The sequence below is a fragment of the Cydia amplana genome, chromosome 4 (genome assembly GCF_948474715.1).
Source record: "Cydia amplana chromosome 4, ilCydAmpl1.1, whole genome shotgun sequence".
Taxonomy (NCBI): domain Eukaryota; kingdom Metazoa; phylum Arthropoda; class Insecta; order Lepidoptera; family Tortricidae; genus Cydia; species Cydia amplana.
The window spans coordinates 10,917,319-10,933,453 of record NC_086072.1 but is presented as its reverse complement, the minus strand read 5'-3'; the positions used below and the strand labels follow the sequence as shown (position 1 = coordinate 10,933,453).

Sequence of the window (16,135 nt, the reverse complement as noted above, 5' to 3'; positions counted from 1 at the left end):
GGGACGCTTCGAAAGCTCTCTATTTCTGTGAATTGAAGTTTTAAAGATAAATAAAAACTTGATAAAATATTGTATTTATTTTATTTTGGCCGAGGTCACCCTACTTCCGAATAAATATAACAAATAAAAAAAAATGCCGTGACAAATATCGTTAAAATGTTCAACTGAAATTTCCTAATACTTATCAAATAATACTTATCAACTACCTACCAGAGATGGTATGGGTTTATATGCTTGTTATTTTTAAAGAATAGTACTTATAATAATGATAACACTTAATGAAGCACATATATATTTAAAAAATCATTTAATTAAAAATTTACAGATTTGTAGGTATGTACAATATAAAATTACTTAACTTATTATTAACATCAAATTATCATTAACTCTATACAAGTTTCAGTATTTAGTACAGTTTGAGACCACCGTAGTGTGAATCAGAGTAAGTTTTAAAATAGATTCCAAGTAAATGTAGGAATAGGAACCTTATTTTTAAAAGAATTTTTAGAATGGTTGAAGCTATAAGTCTTCAATGTAACGTAGTATAAAACGAATAACGGAAACAGTGGGACTAATTTACTTGTCTTGCGTAAATACACAGATCAATTAGATTGTTCGATATTCATCAGTTCCCTGTAATAATTGAAGTCACTACAGCAGCTTTACTTAACTACCGAGCTTCCGGCGCTGATCAAACCTCCGCAGTTTTCATCCGGCACTTCTCAGCCGAGACCCATCACGAACTTTGGTATTGAATATGCCACTTGAGGTATTTGCATTATCATTGACATCCTGAAATGATTTGTTAATACAATATTAAATCACTGTGATACTCGCTAGAACTAGACTAAAGCCGGATTAACGTAAGAATTGATTTTTGACAGTTATCATTTTAGTCCTAACATATATGAAGGTAAAACGTCCCATTTAACTGATAGCCTTTTGCTCCATATACATAAAGTTCAATTCATAACTGTCAAAAAACAATTCTAATTGGTTATTCCATAGTGCTACGTGCTGGATGGACACAGGCTCGTACAAGAGGTCTTAAGCTGGAAACAAATTATCGGACGCGGCTGACGGACGCGGCTGACGCGCACGACATAAAAGTGTGCACAGTCAGGAACATCCAGCGCGCCAGATTTCTGTCGGATGTCCGAAGGCTCAAGGTTACGTCCACGGCTTACCTCCGATAGTTTGCACAGTTCAGTGTATATTCATTATCTAGATAAGTCGCGGCTGTGAGCCGCGTCCGTCAGCCGCGTCCGATAATTTGTTTCCAGCTTTATAGTAACTACACAAGCCCAGTGCGTATTGAGGACACACCACACCACCCATTGGATTTTCATCACGATGTTTTCCTTCACCGGAAAGCAACAGGTATATAAAAATATAATTGGTGTATAATTCCCGTGAAACGATACGAAGCGAACCGGAGTTTAGGAACCGCAGGCTTTATTAACTGAGCTACAAAATTAATTTTTAAATTCTTTAATATTCAACCCTACCCTTGATTCTGCGATTCGATTCTTGCAACCAGGATAAATTATCCTGCATATTTGTATCGCAAGAAATTCCTTAACCTTTGAACGCCATGAACCCTTAACATTTTCGACGCTGTGTCAAACACAAAAGCTGTCACGCTGACGCCACGTCACCGAAGTGTCAAAACTGAAATTGAACTTTATGCATATGCACGTAGGTCTATGTTGCTCTGTGGTCTGTGACCGATTAATCGGTCTTTGGCGTTGAACCTACGATGCGGATATATCGGTCATTGGCGTCCAAAAGGTTAAAGGCGTCGTGAGAAGTCGAGCCCGTGGCGCCAAGAACGCTTATAAGTGCTGTGGCGTACGGCGTACGTTGTCAAAGTAACTTAACGTTTCCAGTATGGTTTATATTTGCTAGCATATGCCAGGGATTGGCGTACTGCACAGGGATCGGATACCGGTATTTTTTGTATGGGAACGAAAACGGTATTTTTTCGTTCTTTGCTAATTATTTCATTTCTAATTGGGCAATCTAATAATACGAAGTCGTTATCTAAACACACAACTGAGTCCTACATTTCGAGTACAAAATAATTCGAAAAATATGGTTATTTCGAAGTTTTTGCAAAAAACCGGTTCCGATCCCTGGTACTGCATGACGTTCTTGGGTTTGATATATGTTCAAAAGGTTGAAAACATTTTAATGTTAAATTGTACCCACCTTCTTTGCGTTTGTTATATCCACCACCTTAAACTTGCTGTACACTAGGTCTGTACAAAAAGAAATATACAATAATAAGGTATGTACAGTGAAGAGTAGTTAATAGGTAAGTATCAAAAGCTGTTTAGAGTTTGACCTAGATAACTCTGCAGCGATTATTATAGCACAGACTGTGCAAGTGTTATTTAAACGTCATAAATTCATAGAAGTTTGACGTTATAATAATAATAACACTTGTGCAGTCTGTGTGCTATCAAAATCGCTGCAGAGTTATATTGGTGTAACTCTAGGTAGTTACTACTATGTACTTAATACAGTACCGGCCAAAACACTCAAGTGTTTTTTTTTATTTACTCAATGTACTTATAGGTCTCTTTAAAGCTAGCAAGAGTGAATAGGCTATTACTGAATCGGTGACTTTGGTGAGCTTTAGGGTCTGTCTTCACTTTCCATCAAGTGTGACTAGGGCCAATCGCCGATCAGTTTATATTTTAAAAAAAGTTCCTTGTCAATCATGCCGCAAATATTTGGCTTTTATCTTTACTTTAAATTTAATTGGCCGATACTGTTTATTCGGAAATCCGAGAACCATCACCATTACAAGCTGTAGGAACAAAAACCGAGTTAGTACGTGTCTGACCACGCACAATTAAGGGTTTCGTACATAGATAGTATTTGATCGTATAGGGTAGGTGCGTTAGTTTTCGTCTATATAAATCTACATTGCTGCACAAATTTGTACGAATTGCAATATAAAAAATATATTTCGCAAGTAGAAAATTAAAAGTCAAATGTATGATTTGGTAATCTGTCAAGTGGACGAAAACTAGAGCATGGACGGAAACTAGCGCAATGACCCTATATATGTATATACGATACGAGAAAATGGAAACGGCGAATATTGGAATACGCCATCGCCACTGATCCACTTTTTACAACTTTTAGTAATTAGACTCATTAGACTTAGGTGCAGTGCTTGTTTTTTTATCGCTAGTGCAGCTGAAAGTGTAGATACGTAGTACATTTTGTTACCTTGACATATCATTCCATTATTTAGTCGAAAAGCACAATTTATAAAGCATCCAAAACTACTTTGATTAAGTTTTCTATAGCTTTGAAACTGAAAATAGGACATAATATATGAATACATAAATTACATAATATTTTTTTAAGGATGGGAAGATAATAGTTACGGGGAGGTAAATATTTACATAAATAGAATATAGGTATATGACTCTTTATATACAGACAGAACTCTTATAGTACAAAACAGTGTCGCTGGACTATATTGAAATCAATTCACGTGTTGCATTCAACATGCTACATAACTCTAAGTGCGTTTTATTACATTGTTAAATTGGAATTCCATCTACAGTTGAATAGGTAATCGATTAGTTATATGCTGCAGATTGTGAGACCGCGTAATTCATAATAATTCAATCAAGTTTATAGTATAAACTTGTCTTAAATCATAAAGTAAGTAGTCTGTGCTTAAATCCAGACCCGACTTTGATATATAGAGTCTGTGCGGAAAGAGAAGAGTCATAGAAAGTATTGGATCCCATACATTTCACGACTCTTCTCTTTCCGAACAGATACTACCTATCGGGTGTTAGGTATATATTAAAAAAAATATTGAGTGAAATATGTACACTGCAGTATGCTCTGCTTTTTCTAAACTAGCCAAAGCCTGTTGAGCTATACTTACGAGACTGAGAGTCCGTTGTAGAACCACGCGCGCCACGTTTGCGGCGCCGGCGCAGAGCCGTCGATGCGCGCCTCGATGTGCCCGCACAGCGCGCGGCGGTCGTGCGAGCGGCCCGAGCGCGCATCGCACACCAACCGCTTGCGGCATTCGCCGTCGCAAGTGCCTCGGCGGGGACTGTTCTTCCAGTAATGTCTGGAAGATTATTATGCGATTAACTATCGATGAATATCAGGAGTAGGTAATCGTAGAAGGTCTACCTAATGGTCAAGCATACTGCATACCTACCGCGAAATATGTAAGAGATGGGCACTAGCGACCATAGTACACACGAACCGGGGGAAAACAAGCACAGTTTTCAACTGACAGTTGAAGGGTGATTGACGTAGACCTCGCCGTAGAACACATTATGGCGGTGCTTTATTGAGAGAGAGAAGGAACTGAGAATTTTTGAGATCAACTAAACGGAAGCCAGCTACAAGGGAGATAAGAGATCGTGCCCAAGTGAAGAAGAGAACAAGGTAAATTGTTATTGTTTCGGAGGTGTCTCTTTTGGAGGATCTCCACCGATTGATGGGTATAAACAACCATATAGGCAGTCCCCACAACCAAGGTTCGATTAGTATTAGGAGATATCAAGTGTCACTAAATAAGAACAAAGTCCTCCGGTTTCGTTAAATTAGTTTAAAATAAGGAAAATAGATCGGAACTCAAATTACTTGAAATATAAATTGAAAACGTCTTCCTTAGCTGTCATATCGTCAATTAACTTGTCCCAGTCCTGCGGCCGCAGGGCATTCATTGTGTACGCCGACCTCGCAGAGTACAGCTTGTACCATATCGGGTATCCAAACAAATTGGCCTCCTTCAAGTTCATTATCCAAGTCTCGTGATCCACCACTAACTGAAAAATACAATAAAACTTAGAAATTGATTTATGAACGCCAATGATTCGTTGAAATCACTAACCACACCGTCTTATGACGGCTAGAATCACGGATCAACAAACTTCACTCTACAAACTATACGTTTTTCTTAATGCCATGCATTTTCGCGATTCTTGCTATGTAACCGACCGTTATTGCACGTTGACCGTTGACCGAACGTTAGCAAGGGTCTCCGTTTCAGCTAGGGCAAAAAAGTTTTCGTATGAGGTGATGTTCTCCTTTGCAGGTCACATTTCTCAACCGATTCCTTATTTTTTCTGTATTTTCGTTTTTTTGGCACGAAATTGGCATAAAGGACTTAAGTACCAGTAAGGTCTGTGGCACCTAAGACCGCTGTGAGTTCGCCGTGATAATTACGTAGGTCTACATCTCACATAGCCACTAGTAGTTTAGACAGTTTACATCTAAACGTACCCGAGTTGTTGCTTCGTGATCTCCGTCGACATAATATATTCGATAGCCAAGATTTAAATCATAGTAAGGCGATACAGACGGTCCCACATAGGCTATACTAGTTGCTCTGCCTGTAAACAAATAGAGTAGGTAAATGTTAAGTCATGTTTTCCTCTATGTCTAAGCGGATAAAAAAAGCAGCTATTTTCACTATTAAAACATAATGGACTGGATATAACGTCTTACAGTAATCCACAATTAACATGAGAAGATAAACGTACGGTAGACTACAATTTCTAGCATATTTTAAGTATTTACCTAGGTCGTTTGGATCGTAAAACACCTCGAATTCGTCAAAATGCGTGTGTCCGAAAAATTGTGCAGTAATCGTGGACTCATAACGGTTGATGATGGCGTAGTAGTTTCTGCTCCACACTTTTAAACAGTCAGAGTGGCCGGGCGGTATGTGGCCGATTATGTGGACTTTCTCCCCGCTGAACTCTGCTGACTGCAGCTCGTAGATGAGCCACTGGAGCTCGGTCGCCGGGTCGGTGCTGTTGAGTAACAGCCACCTGAAAACAATTTACAGCTGATTATTTTTCAAAATTAAGGCAAGATTCATTAACAAGCTTTTATTAGGTCGACCTGTATGGGCTGTATGTAACTAACTATGTAATGGAATCCGCACTAAATTAAATTTTTAGACAGCTTTTGATTGGTCAATTTCATTATAGTTGACTAAACTGTATCGAAATGAATATTATAGTTGACTAAACTGTATCAAAATGAATATTATAGTTGAATAAACTGTATCGAAATGAATATTATAGTTGAGTTGGGGTCCCATAGTGAAAAAAGTATGCGATTTCACTTTGGTATACGAAGTCTTAATTCAAGCATTGCAGTCGACGAGTAGAAAAAATTATTATTGTACAATCTGTGGGAGTGTAGTTCATTGTGTTACCTGTATTCTGTGATTACGTATAATATAAGACAATTAATTAGGCGTGGATTCCGAGGGAAGAGGAAGTTTTGCAACTGTTGCAAGCGGCGGAGTTAATTGACGTCTCTAATTTAACACCAATGAGCATCCATTAACGATCATGTCATCGTTGCATGGGAATACCCGGGGTTGCACAATCAGCAGCAGAAGTTGCTATGTGGTGTTCATAAAGATCTGAGCACACCTTTATTGTCAAGAGAGTGAGACCCGATTGATCACTACATCTGCTGTTTACTAAACGTACGTTTCGAGTCTAAAGGTTATTTAAGCACAAGATATCGCTAAGTCAATACTTGGCATAATTCATACATATATCACGGACATGTAGATAACGTATTCTTATTATGAAGAATACGGACCAGTTTTTGTTGTTGCAATAGTTCATGTTGAGCGATATGATGCGGAAGCCGGGGCGTACGAGGACAGAGTAGAAGGCCCCGCGGCGCACCGTATGGGACACTCCGGCGGGTAGCCACCGTCGCCACTGGGCGTCCAATTCGTCGTACAACCAGGCTATGTTGGACTCCGGTGACGATATGTATGGCGGTGGGAAACTGGAAACAATAGGAATATGATTTGAAAACAGAACACGGCACGGTTACCTACTACACTTATTTTAGTCTTTGGTTACCTACATACAGCCATGGCGACCTTACTGATAATCGCAGCGTGTACGAGTAGGTCGCATGATGTAAATAAAAGGATTCAACATAAACATTGCCCCTAGAGCTTTTAATGGATTATGTTACTATTCCCGTTAGGTAGGTATATTGCATATCTTTTTAAAATGACCATAGGGTAAATTAGTAATAGCTTAAATTTATCTCATTTTGTTCTACTTGACCTATGAATTCAAACATTTTGAATGGCAATATGTAGAACAGCGATCGAAACTGTAACAGTACGTTCAACCTATTTTTATACAAAAGCCAATTTAAAAATATCAACCTTAATCAATCACATACGAGTGCTCGTGTTGATCGTACTGATTGATACGACCTCGAACATTACAACAACACAACGCAACGAATGATGAACCTGTACCCATAATTTTATTCATTTTATCCGTACCTATTAACTGGAGAGGACTCGTGGTTACCGAGAGCGGGGAAGATGGGAACCCCCGGAAACATATCAGACATCTGGGCTACAGTCTCCTGCAGAACTTTGAGGTTTTCTTCCTTTGTCTGGTTCCAAACGTCGTGCGGAGGCAAGTCACCAGTCCATAAAATATAGTCGATATCCTGGAAAACGCCAGAAGCAAATCGTTGAGATGGTTGAGATCGATAAAGGGTGATCTTATCACTTTAGAAGCCATGAACACTTTGTGAAGTTTAGGATAATAAGGCTAAAGCTAGTTGATGAGAGCAAGGAACCCTTTATAGCAAGCTGCCCGGAGACTAGTTGTCAATTATTAAAATTTAATGAATAGTGGAAAAAAGAGGCATCAATTGACGAGTTCAATTATCTCAGATACCCGGGCATTTAGATAAAAATAACTACCGTATGCGTATCAGCGATGTGCTTTAACATATGGTCGATGGTCCTCTTGGGCGTGTCGCACTTGCGGTAGTCGCCCCAGCGGCCGGCGCCGCCGCCGGGCGTCACCGCAGGCCCGTTGGACGCGCGGCAGCACAGCGGCTCGTTGCATTCTGCGTTTGCACCTGCGCAAATATGATACAGTCTGAGTAACCATTAGTCAAAGGCGACTAACATTGGGAAAAAAACATCATCCCGGGCTGAAAGTACTCGCGTAAGGTTTATTTTTTTAATCTGAAGCTGAAGTCTCGTGGAAAGCATATTCTTGTCTCTCTAATGAGTTTTAACCCTTTTCCAGGCCAATCAACCAATCTACGAGGTTTTCCCAAAAAATCCAAATAAACCATGTTTGATGATTAATCTGAACCCAAGTCACATTTAAATCTAATTCGAACCTTAAATCGGATTGCTAATAAATCGTATTATGTCTGGAAAAGGAGTACTTATACAAAACGATAATTACGAAGACCTTAAATATTACACGCGTGTTCGCGTTCTCCTTTCTTAAACCATATACGGTTTCAGTCCTAATTCGATTGAATTTTTATGCGTAAGTCGTCCTACCGACGCCTTTAGCGTTTTATTCTAATTCTATAGTTCTGTCATTCGCCCACTACATAGGCTACTAAATATTCAATGGATTCTGCAAGAACGCTTGCTCTTAGGTCAACGACTTATAATGGAATTTTTAGGTAGGACATAATTACGTGTTTGCGTAACAATTTGTACCGTTGTGCGTAAGTTATAAAAAAACGTGCCTATTATAAAATCACAGTATGATTCGTAACCCGCATTCAATCTTAATCGCGTGACATTCTTCTACAGTAGGTATCTGTTTAAAAGAATGCCAAGCGATTTTGACCTAAAACGATGAGCATTTCTGTTTATATAAATAATTACCTTCAGCGTAATACGGATCGAAATGAGTATCAGAAATCTGAAGAACTTTGAACGACGGAGCCTTGTCTACCGGGATATCGAGGACTTTCGCGGCTGGCTTCGGCACCGGAGGAAAAGCAACTTCCCACTCATGGTAAGGGTTATACACGTCCCCACAAGCGTCGCCTATGACGAAGCTGCATATCTCGTCGGGTCCTATTGTTACACGCTTCAGTACGTATACAACTTCACTCTGAAAGTGAAAATAAGTGTGAAAAGAAATGTGTAATCGCCAAAGAAATGTGCTGTCTAATCGTATAGTCAGTTAACCGCACACCACAAGCATTCAAATACCTACTACGTTACGTAAGTGCTTGTTTGCGTTTAGATTTTATAGTTTGAATAAATAGAAACGTGTCTTACCCCGAAGAGTCTTGTTATGCCCTCACACACTCTGGCAGACTGTATTTTCAAGGAGACGCAGAATTGGTATATTATTTTATTGATTTCCTCATTGCTTTTGCCAGCGCGTATGTAGTGTTGGAGGAGACCTGCGCCCGCTTTACACGCGGTGCACGACACTTTAGACATCACAGAGTGTTCTACTTCATAGTAAACTTGCTTCAAATTGAGCAACTTCAAGGCTTTTTCTACAAAAAGTGGCAAGTTTGAGCTTTTATCGCTGTCCCATAAAAGGCGTGAGTAATTTCTTTTCAGGGCAGCCATGTGCGCAATTAGTTCCGTCTCGTTCGCTGACGGCGGCAGCTTGTGCTCATGGTTGGAAGGCATGAAGAACAGTTCCTGGTTGCGAGGTTCTGTCGTCCAGTTCCAGTTGTCCATTGGGGGCGACCATTTTATTACGGGATTTTTGTTCCATTTTTGATCGAGAAATATTGGGTTACCTGAAAGAGAATATGTATTTTGTTATCACCTGTGCCTTACTCGTACTTTTTTTCAAATGAATAGGTACCTACTCAAAGTATGTGTGTATTTTTGTGTTAGTTGGAGACCGATAATAATATGATAAATACCACTACTAATTTTGACGAGTAATTTTATTTAAACTACCTTCGCCTGCGATCAACACGGGCTTCCGACAGGTCGGAAGGGATAGGCCCAAGCGATATCTTGACATTCAAATCATTCTGCCATTTTTCGCGAGGGGGAACGTGCACACAGTTGCATACAAAATCCAATCTGTAATGACGACACAAATACATAGAAAATGACACCCTACACAGACAAATCTTGCACACCTCGATCTGTTTTTGTGTATGGACGAGTCACAAGTGTCACAACACGCACAGTAACACATTTTCGTCAAGAGATGAGAAGTCGGATTTGTTGCTCGACCGATCCGCAATTTGTACTGGGCGAGAAAAATCGATAAATCCAGCAATTACATGAGACTAAAATATAATAATTGTGTTTAAATATAATAAAACGTATGACATGTAAAAAAAATATTACGTGTGAAATGTAACATCTTCTTTTTGTGAATTTGATGTCCCCGACCTCTTTTTACAACAAAAAACCGAGCAATTAGGCATTTCTTCTGCTGCTGTGTTCACTCGCGCGTCTGGACTCGGTCTAGTTAAAAATCCGAGCGCAACTAGTTTTATTACCCGCGCTAGATCAGTTGATCTTGTACCTAGGCAGAGGGGAAATAGTGCGAATGCCGCATCCCTTCCGTGTTGATCGAAGACCTTCGCTGTCTAATATTTACCATATGACAAATGCCTATGAGATGCTTTTAGTATGAAACAGATGACCAAATTTAACAGCCCTCATATTGAATAGAAGAGTGCACACAAAACTCAAGATATTAAATTCAATTTCCATTTAAACCGTATTCATTAAGACATTCCCGACTATAAGTACATAATACATACGATATAAGTGTTATAACACCTTATAACACTTATAACTATAAAGTGGTTTCAAATCCGCAAATTTCTTACTATTTGGCCTTATATTCTTGTATAGTACAGTCAGCATCAATAGCAAAGTATGAAACAACGCGTCAAAAGTATCTGCCCCCCTTGAATATTTTTCCATATAGACGATTACCTATCTCAACAGTTCGCGTTCAAAAGTATCTAAAATAGTTAACTTTTCTTTAAATATTTATAGAGACATACCCATATCTTCTTGTTAAGCTATCACTGAAAGTAGATAATTTTGTACCGCTTCGGGGCGGTCTATCGTCCTACACTACCAAAACGTAATATCTAGAATATCAGTGACATTAAATTTGAACCTTAATACTATGACGATACCGGTTGTTTTTCAATATGAATGTTGTACTGGCACGTGCTAAGTCTGGAGCTAGCGGCGCTGCGATAATAGAGCCAATGGCCTTTGTCTGAAAGATTAAGGTTTGAAGCGAAAAGTTCACCTCAGAAGGGCCTCAGAAGGGGCTATACTTGGTTTCTCAAATTTAAATGTTAAAATAATGGCAATAGAATTTAAAAGTGACAAATCCCTATTTTTCTTTACGACAACAAGCATGTAGATTATATTGTGGCATTGTAACATCGGGCAAGTACCTAAAGCGTATTTATAGAATATACATAGGTACATGAATGATTGATGACTAAGCTAAGCTGACATTAATTTAAAGTCAATGACTTGTATTCTTTAGTTAGCTGGTGTAATGGTACGTACAACTTAACTCTATGTCATATTTTCCACAGTAACCAGACGACTACAAACAATATTATATAACATAACCAGATGCTTAAGTGCCATTACAAATCCACGATTGGAAATGCCAGATGTTAATATTATGTATATATGTGCGTAGTGATTTCAGCTATTCTCAGTTTATCAGCCCCTATGCTGCATATTATCACAAAAGTGGTATTTGTTGCACTTTTATATTTTTACCCCAATACACCAATCACCATTAAATAAAACGACGTTAAAGATAATTACTTTTCCAAATTTTTTGCCTTAAATATAGGCTAATTTGGTTGCTCCAGACAACTTTGTAAAAGTGTAAACATATCTTTAACGTCCACTGTACACAAATAAATAATTAAATTGAATTGTGATATACCTAATACAAAAGTGATGTAAGCAGAACTAAGTAGTATCAGCTGCAGCGAAAGCCATGGTATTCTGATAATCATTACTGAAGGTGAAGAAAGAAGTTATCTGAAACAATAAATATCATTATGCAGGTAACAATATTATTTCACATTAATACATAGCTACCTAATTATAAAAGTGTCATGATGATGGAGATTTGTTACTAAATCACGCAAAAATGGTTGAACGTATTTACCTAAATGCAATTAGTCACACACAATAGAGTTGAATAGAGGTATAAAATAAAACTTGGGATGATAAATAGGTATCCATTTATTATCCCGAAATTTGGTTAGAAACCAACAACATGTAAGTAAGTAAGGCAACTGCTTTATATCTTTGTCATAACTATAGGTAAGTAGTAATAAATTCTAGTATTGTACTTGTGAATATGTCTACCCGGACATGGCAAACCACCAAGCTTATAGTGAATTAGATATGTGTATAGGCGGAATCACATTAGGTACATTCTGGGTGAGTATAGGTCATAGTACTCATAGTGTTTTACAATCTAGTATAGGTACAGGTAGGTACCAAATTACACAGCTGAAAAATAGGACGCCTCTTTGGTATTTTACATATTAGTATTTTGATCCATGGGTATTGAGAAAAAAGATGTCGACCTTCGTCTAGTAAGACAAATAAAGGCTATCGGCAGTTTTATAATACTAATTATGTATCCAAAGACATCAAGATGACGACGTAACGAAACCGACACTAAGTTCGCTCTCAAAATACTTAAGTCTAGATAACACAAATCACGCAAATTTAAAAAAGTAGGTAGACAAACAGGTTTAAGATTTCAAAAGTTTCATACAACTTTCGTATTTCATTCGACTGTACAGAAAACTTTCTTCCCGCCTGCCGTGAAACTCGTAAATAATCTCAACTTTATTTGGGTGAGTTCGTAATTGTCGTAAAATATTTTTTGTAATAGACTGACATTTATGAATAAATCCATAAATTCATGGAACGAAATAACATTATACTACATTACTAATAAATAGTTATAAAATAATTCGGTAGGTAGTAAAAGTCTTTCTACTTTGGGAAAATGTAGTGAAAGTGGGACAACGGACGATCCATGACCTATTAAACGAGGCTTTACATAATTCAAAGCAATCATTGTTGTATGCAATAAAAGTTGAAGATTAACTCGGGACCCATATTTCCGGTACCTACCTAAAGCTTTCATACGACTATGGGCACGCGCGTCGTAAACATGGCTTATGTAATTTGAGTCACAACTCATCTCGTATTACATTACTATATATACCCACTTTCCTCCTTTAAAATGTGTGCTATATAGACTCAAATATTGTCACCTTCTGCAGAATACAATCCGATTCTGGAAAATTAATAATATATAATTTAAAAACTGGCCGTTATTCTGCTTTTTATATGATCCGCTTAGTTTTAAGAAGTCACGACTGTACTACTTAATGCACTACTTATATAATAAAAGTTCAATTAGGTAATAGGAAGACCTGGTAGCCAAAGTGAATGGGCGCATATCGCTTTACGGTTTCAGCGATGGACCAGTGTTGGTTCTGCGGATGCGGGCCGCCTTCTCATGAACGCAGTCGGTACACATTTGTCATTTGAGAAAAAATGGAAAACAATGTGTGATTTACTGTACGTGTGTGAGTCAGCGGATTTTACAGACTGTACGCGGACGTGGAGGTCGGCACTTTCTCCGCGCTTCATTGACTCGCTTCAAAGAAAGTGACGGTTGTATCGCACATTCGCACGCGGTGAGTCTGCTTATTGACACATTGTTACCGTGGTAAAATAATCCGATGCAAGCAGTCAGTCGTAAACTCTTCATCCTTATCCAACATGTAATGGAAACGGTAACGCGCGCCCACCGAGTAGAGGGCGATGAAGCGGCGTATCGGTATATCGGTAATATGTATTTGCTACGCCTTGGTTACCATGCCATAAAAAATCAGTTTCATGGGTAGGTAGATAAGGTTTGAGTTAATCGTGAAAACGCGACCCGCGCGCGATATCCTCTAGCCCAGAGACCTATAAAAAGGTCTCCTGTTCCATTCTAATTTGAACTTTGTGTTGACAAAATAAAATTTCATTTTGCTTGGCAAGGTTTGACGTATGAACGGCTAGAGGATATAAATTCTACCCAAGTCTCCCCTGTAGCTTTACTTGTCCCTTTCATGCTTCCTTCTTGTGGCTCCCTATGAAACTTACCTAAGGTCAATGTGGCTAATTTTGTCTAAGTATGAAAGTAATTTGAATGAATTAAGAATATAAGGAAGAGTAGGTACAGCAACTAATGGTATATCTCCCTACAGAGGGCGCTTAAATTATGTAGCTGTAAAGATTTACAGGTTTTTTAGTATTAGATAATACTAAACGGGCTTATGACTAGAATAACGTTTATGTATACCTAAAGCACAAAAAAACGACAAAATTCATAATTTATCATAATTTCCGAAGCCAGTTTCGACCCGGACCCGGACATGGTGCTTTCCAAGAGAAAAAGTTACGTGAGTCATTTTAAGGAAAACCCATAATAATATAACAAGATTAACAAGTGCCCATATTTTAAGAAATGGCGATTCGTTATTTTCGTCAGATATCAAAAACTTTTTTAAAATAACTTCATGAGACTGTTCATCTTTTTTAAGGAAATAACTATTTGAGTCTATGAATTTTGCTTCCAACACTTTACAATTCATTCATAGGTAGTAGGTATATGTAATGTAAGCCCGTTTCTACACTTGTAAGTTTTACTTACGTAAGTAGGGACAAAGCTATTTGTTAGAATGAGATAACGATATTCATCTCTCATTCTCTAGTATAGCTGTGTCCCTACTTACGTAAGTAAAACTTACAAGTGTAGAAACGGGCTAAGATAAGAACCTAAAAAGAGAGGTTTAAGGTTAAGGTCTGATATGTTTTATTTAATATTCTAAATGATATTATTTTATTAGCATTTAAGGTGATTCATTAAAACTATTAGCGTTTTGCAGATATGGAAAAGAAACCTTATTATTACACTAGGTCAGGTTTTTTTGTCGAAGAAACTAAAGATATCAACGCACATTTGAACAAAATCATCAAAAATTGGAAATTGAAACCAATCGAAAAAAAAACAATCGCTACAACGGTTAATGATGACTCTGGGACCTATTCGACTTGTCAGAGTGAGCGATCGTGACGTGGCTACCACACAGGTCATTTTTTTCATTTACGATCACTGAAGTTGACTTATGATAATCGCAATAATTAATATATAATTATATGTTTTCCCGAGTGACGGGCTGTAACTCTGTTGAGTCAAATAGTTCCCATAGAGTATCTAATCTAATACCTTTAATGAGCATTTCTTGTATATTTATTTATTTATATGTATATTTATTTATAGATATATTTCGAGGATCTCGGAAACGGCTCTAACGATTTCGATGAAATTTACTATATGGGGGTTTTCGGGGGCGAAAAATCGATCTAGGTATTATCTCTGAAAAACGCGCATTTTTGAGTTTTTATATGTTTTCCGAGCAAAGCTCGGTCTCCCAGATATTAGGTATTATTGTAATAAAATTAGTTTTCAGTTTCACTCGTTAGAAGATTTTACCGATGGCTAATTCAGAATGAAATGGTTTAATCACGTTGCATAACAATGTTACATTGTTTACAATACAATAGTCAATCGAAGTTACAGTTAGAGTTTAAGACTGGCCCGCGTAATAATTCGATAATACTTAATTTCCCCGTGACCTAGCCTGCTAACACTAAAACAAAATGAAACGAATTGAACTTTTAACTTTCTACTGTAGGTACATCTTCTTACGGTTTTCAGTAGATAGGTTACAATACAAGGTTTAGTAAACAATCGAATTTAAACTGTTGTGAGACATACTAACATTGAATATTTTTTCAAGGTTTAGTAAAGTCAAAAATTTAAGAAACGTTCAACAAATTATTACCGAACAGGTACACTCAAATACCTAAATATGTATAAGCAAGAAAATTCAAAGTAATAAGTAAGTTTTGTTTACTTTTTAGGGTTCCGTTACCAACAAGGATTCGAAACCGACAAAGTAATAAAATAATATCTTTAAAACGATGGCTGATGGCTAAAACCCAAAGAAAAACTCATAGAATCCACTATTACGACGATTAAAGTGTTATACCTACTCTTATCTGCTGAATCAGCGGATTACAGTCCCTGATCGTGAGGTACTTAAGCTGTAAAATTGACCGATACATTTTGACGTTTAAATTGTACCTATCATGTTCCCGTGCGTTTCTATCGCGCGAATACATGTACGGATAAGTACGACCGAAATTCACACGCGAATGATAACTAAATGACATAATTTGGATGTCGGAATGTTA

General features: G+C 37.7%; 1 protein-coding gene across 3 annotated transcripts in view; it reads right to left on the bottom strand.

Annotated features, from left to right (window-relative positions):
- Nucleotides 1-292: 292 nt before the first annotated feature.
- LOC134663255 (sphingomyelin phosphodiesterase) overlaps nt 293-16,135 on the bottom strand; it is a 29,259-nt gene continuing 13,416 nt past the window's right edge. Inside the window, exons 2-13 of one of the 3 annotated variants that reach the window (XM_063519665.1) lie at nt 11,739-11,836; nt 9,101-9,579; nt 8,699-8,930; nt 7,763-7,923; nt 7,331-7,503; nt 6,619-6,813; nt 5,575-5,828; nt 5,278-5,387; nt 4,636-4,820; nt 3,920-4,111; nt 3,244-3,331; nt 293-792 (exon numbers count right to left, since the gene is read on the bottom strand). In XM_063519665.1, the coding sequence (XP_063375735.1) occupies nt 3,283-3,331; nt 3,920-4,111; nt 4,636-4,820; nt 5,278-5,387; nt 5,575-5,828; nt 6,619-6,813; nt 7,331-7,503; nt 7,763-7,923; nt 8,699-8,930; nt 9,101-9,579; nt 11,739-11,811 (2,103 nt within the window). In that variant the 5' untranslated portion in view covers nt 11,812-11,836 and the 3' untranslated portion in view covers nt 293-792; nt 3,244-3,282. Of the gene's footprint in view, nt 793-2,211; nt 2,262-3,243; nt 3,332-3,919; nt 4,112-4,635; nt 4,821-5,277; nt 5,388-5,574; nt 5,829-6,618; nt 6,814-7,330; nt 7,504-7,762; nt 7,924-8,698; nt 8,931-9,100; nt 9,580-11,738; nt 11,837-16,135 lie in introns of all 3 variants that reach the window. The other 2 variants (XM_063519666.1, XM_063519664.1) reach the window with 2 other exon arrangements.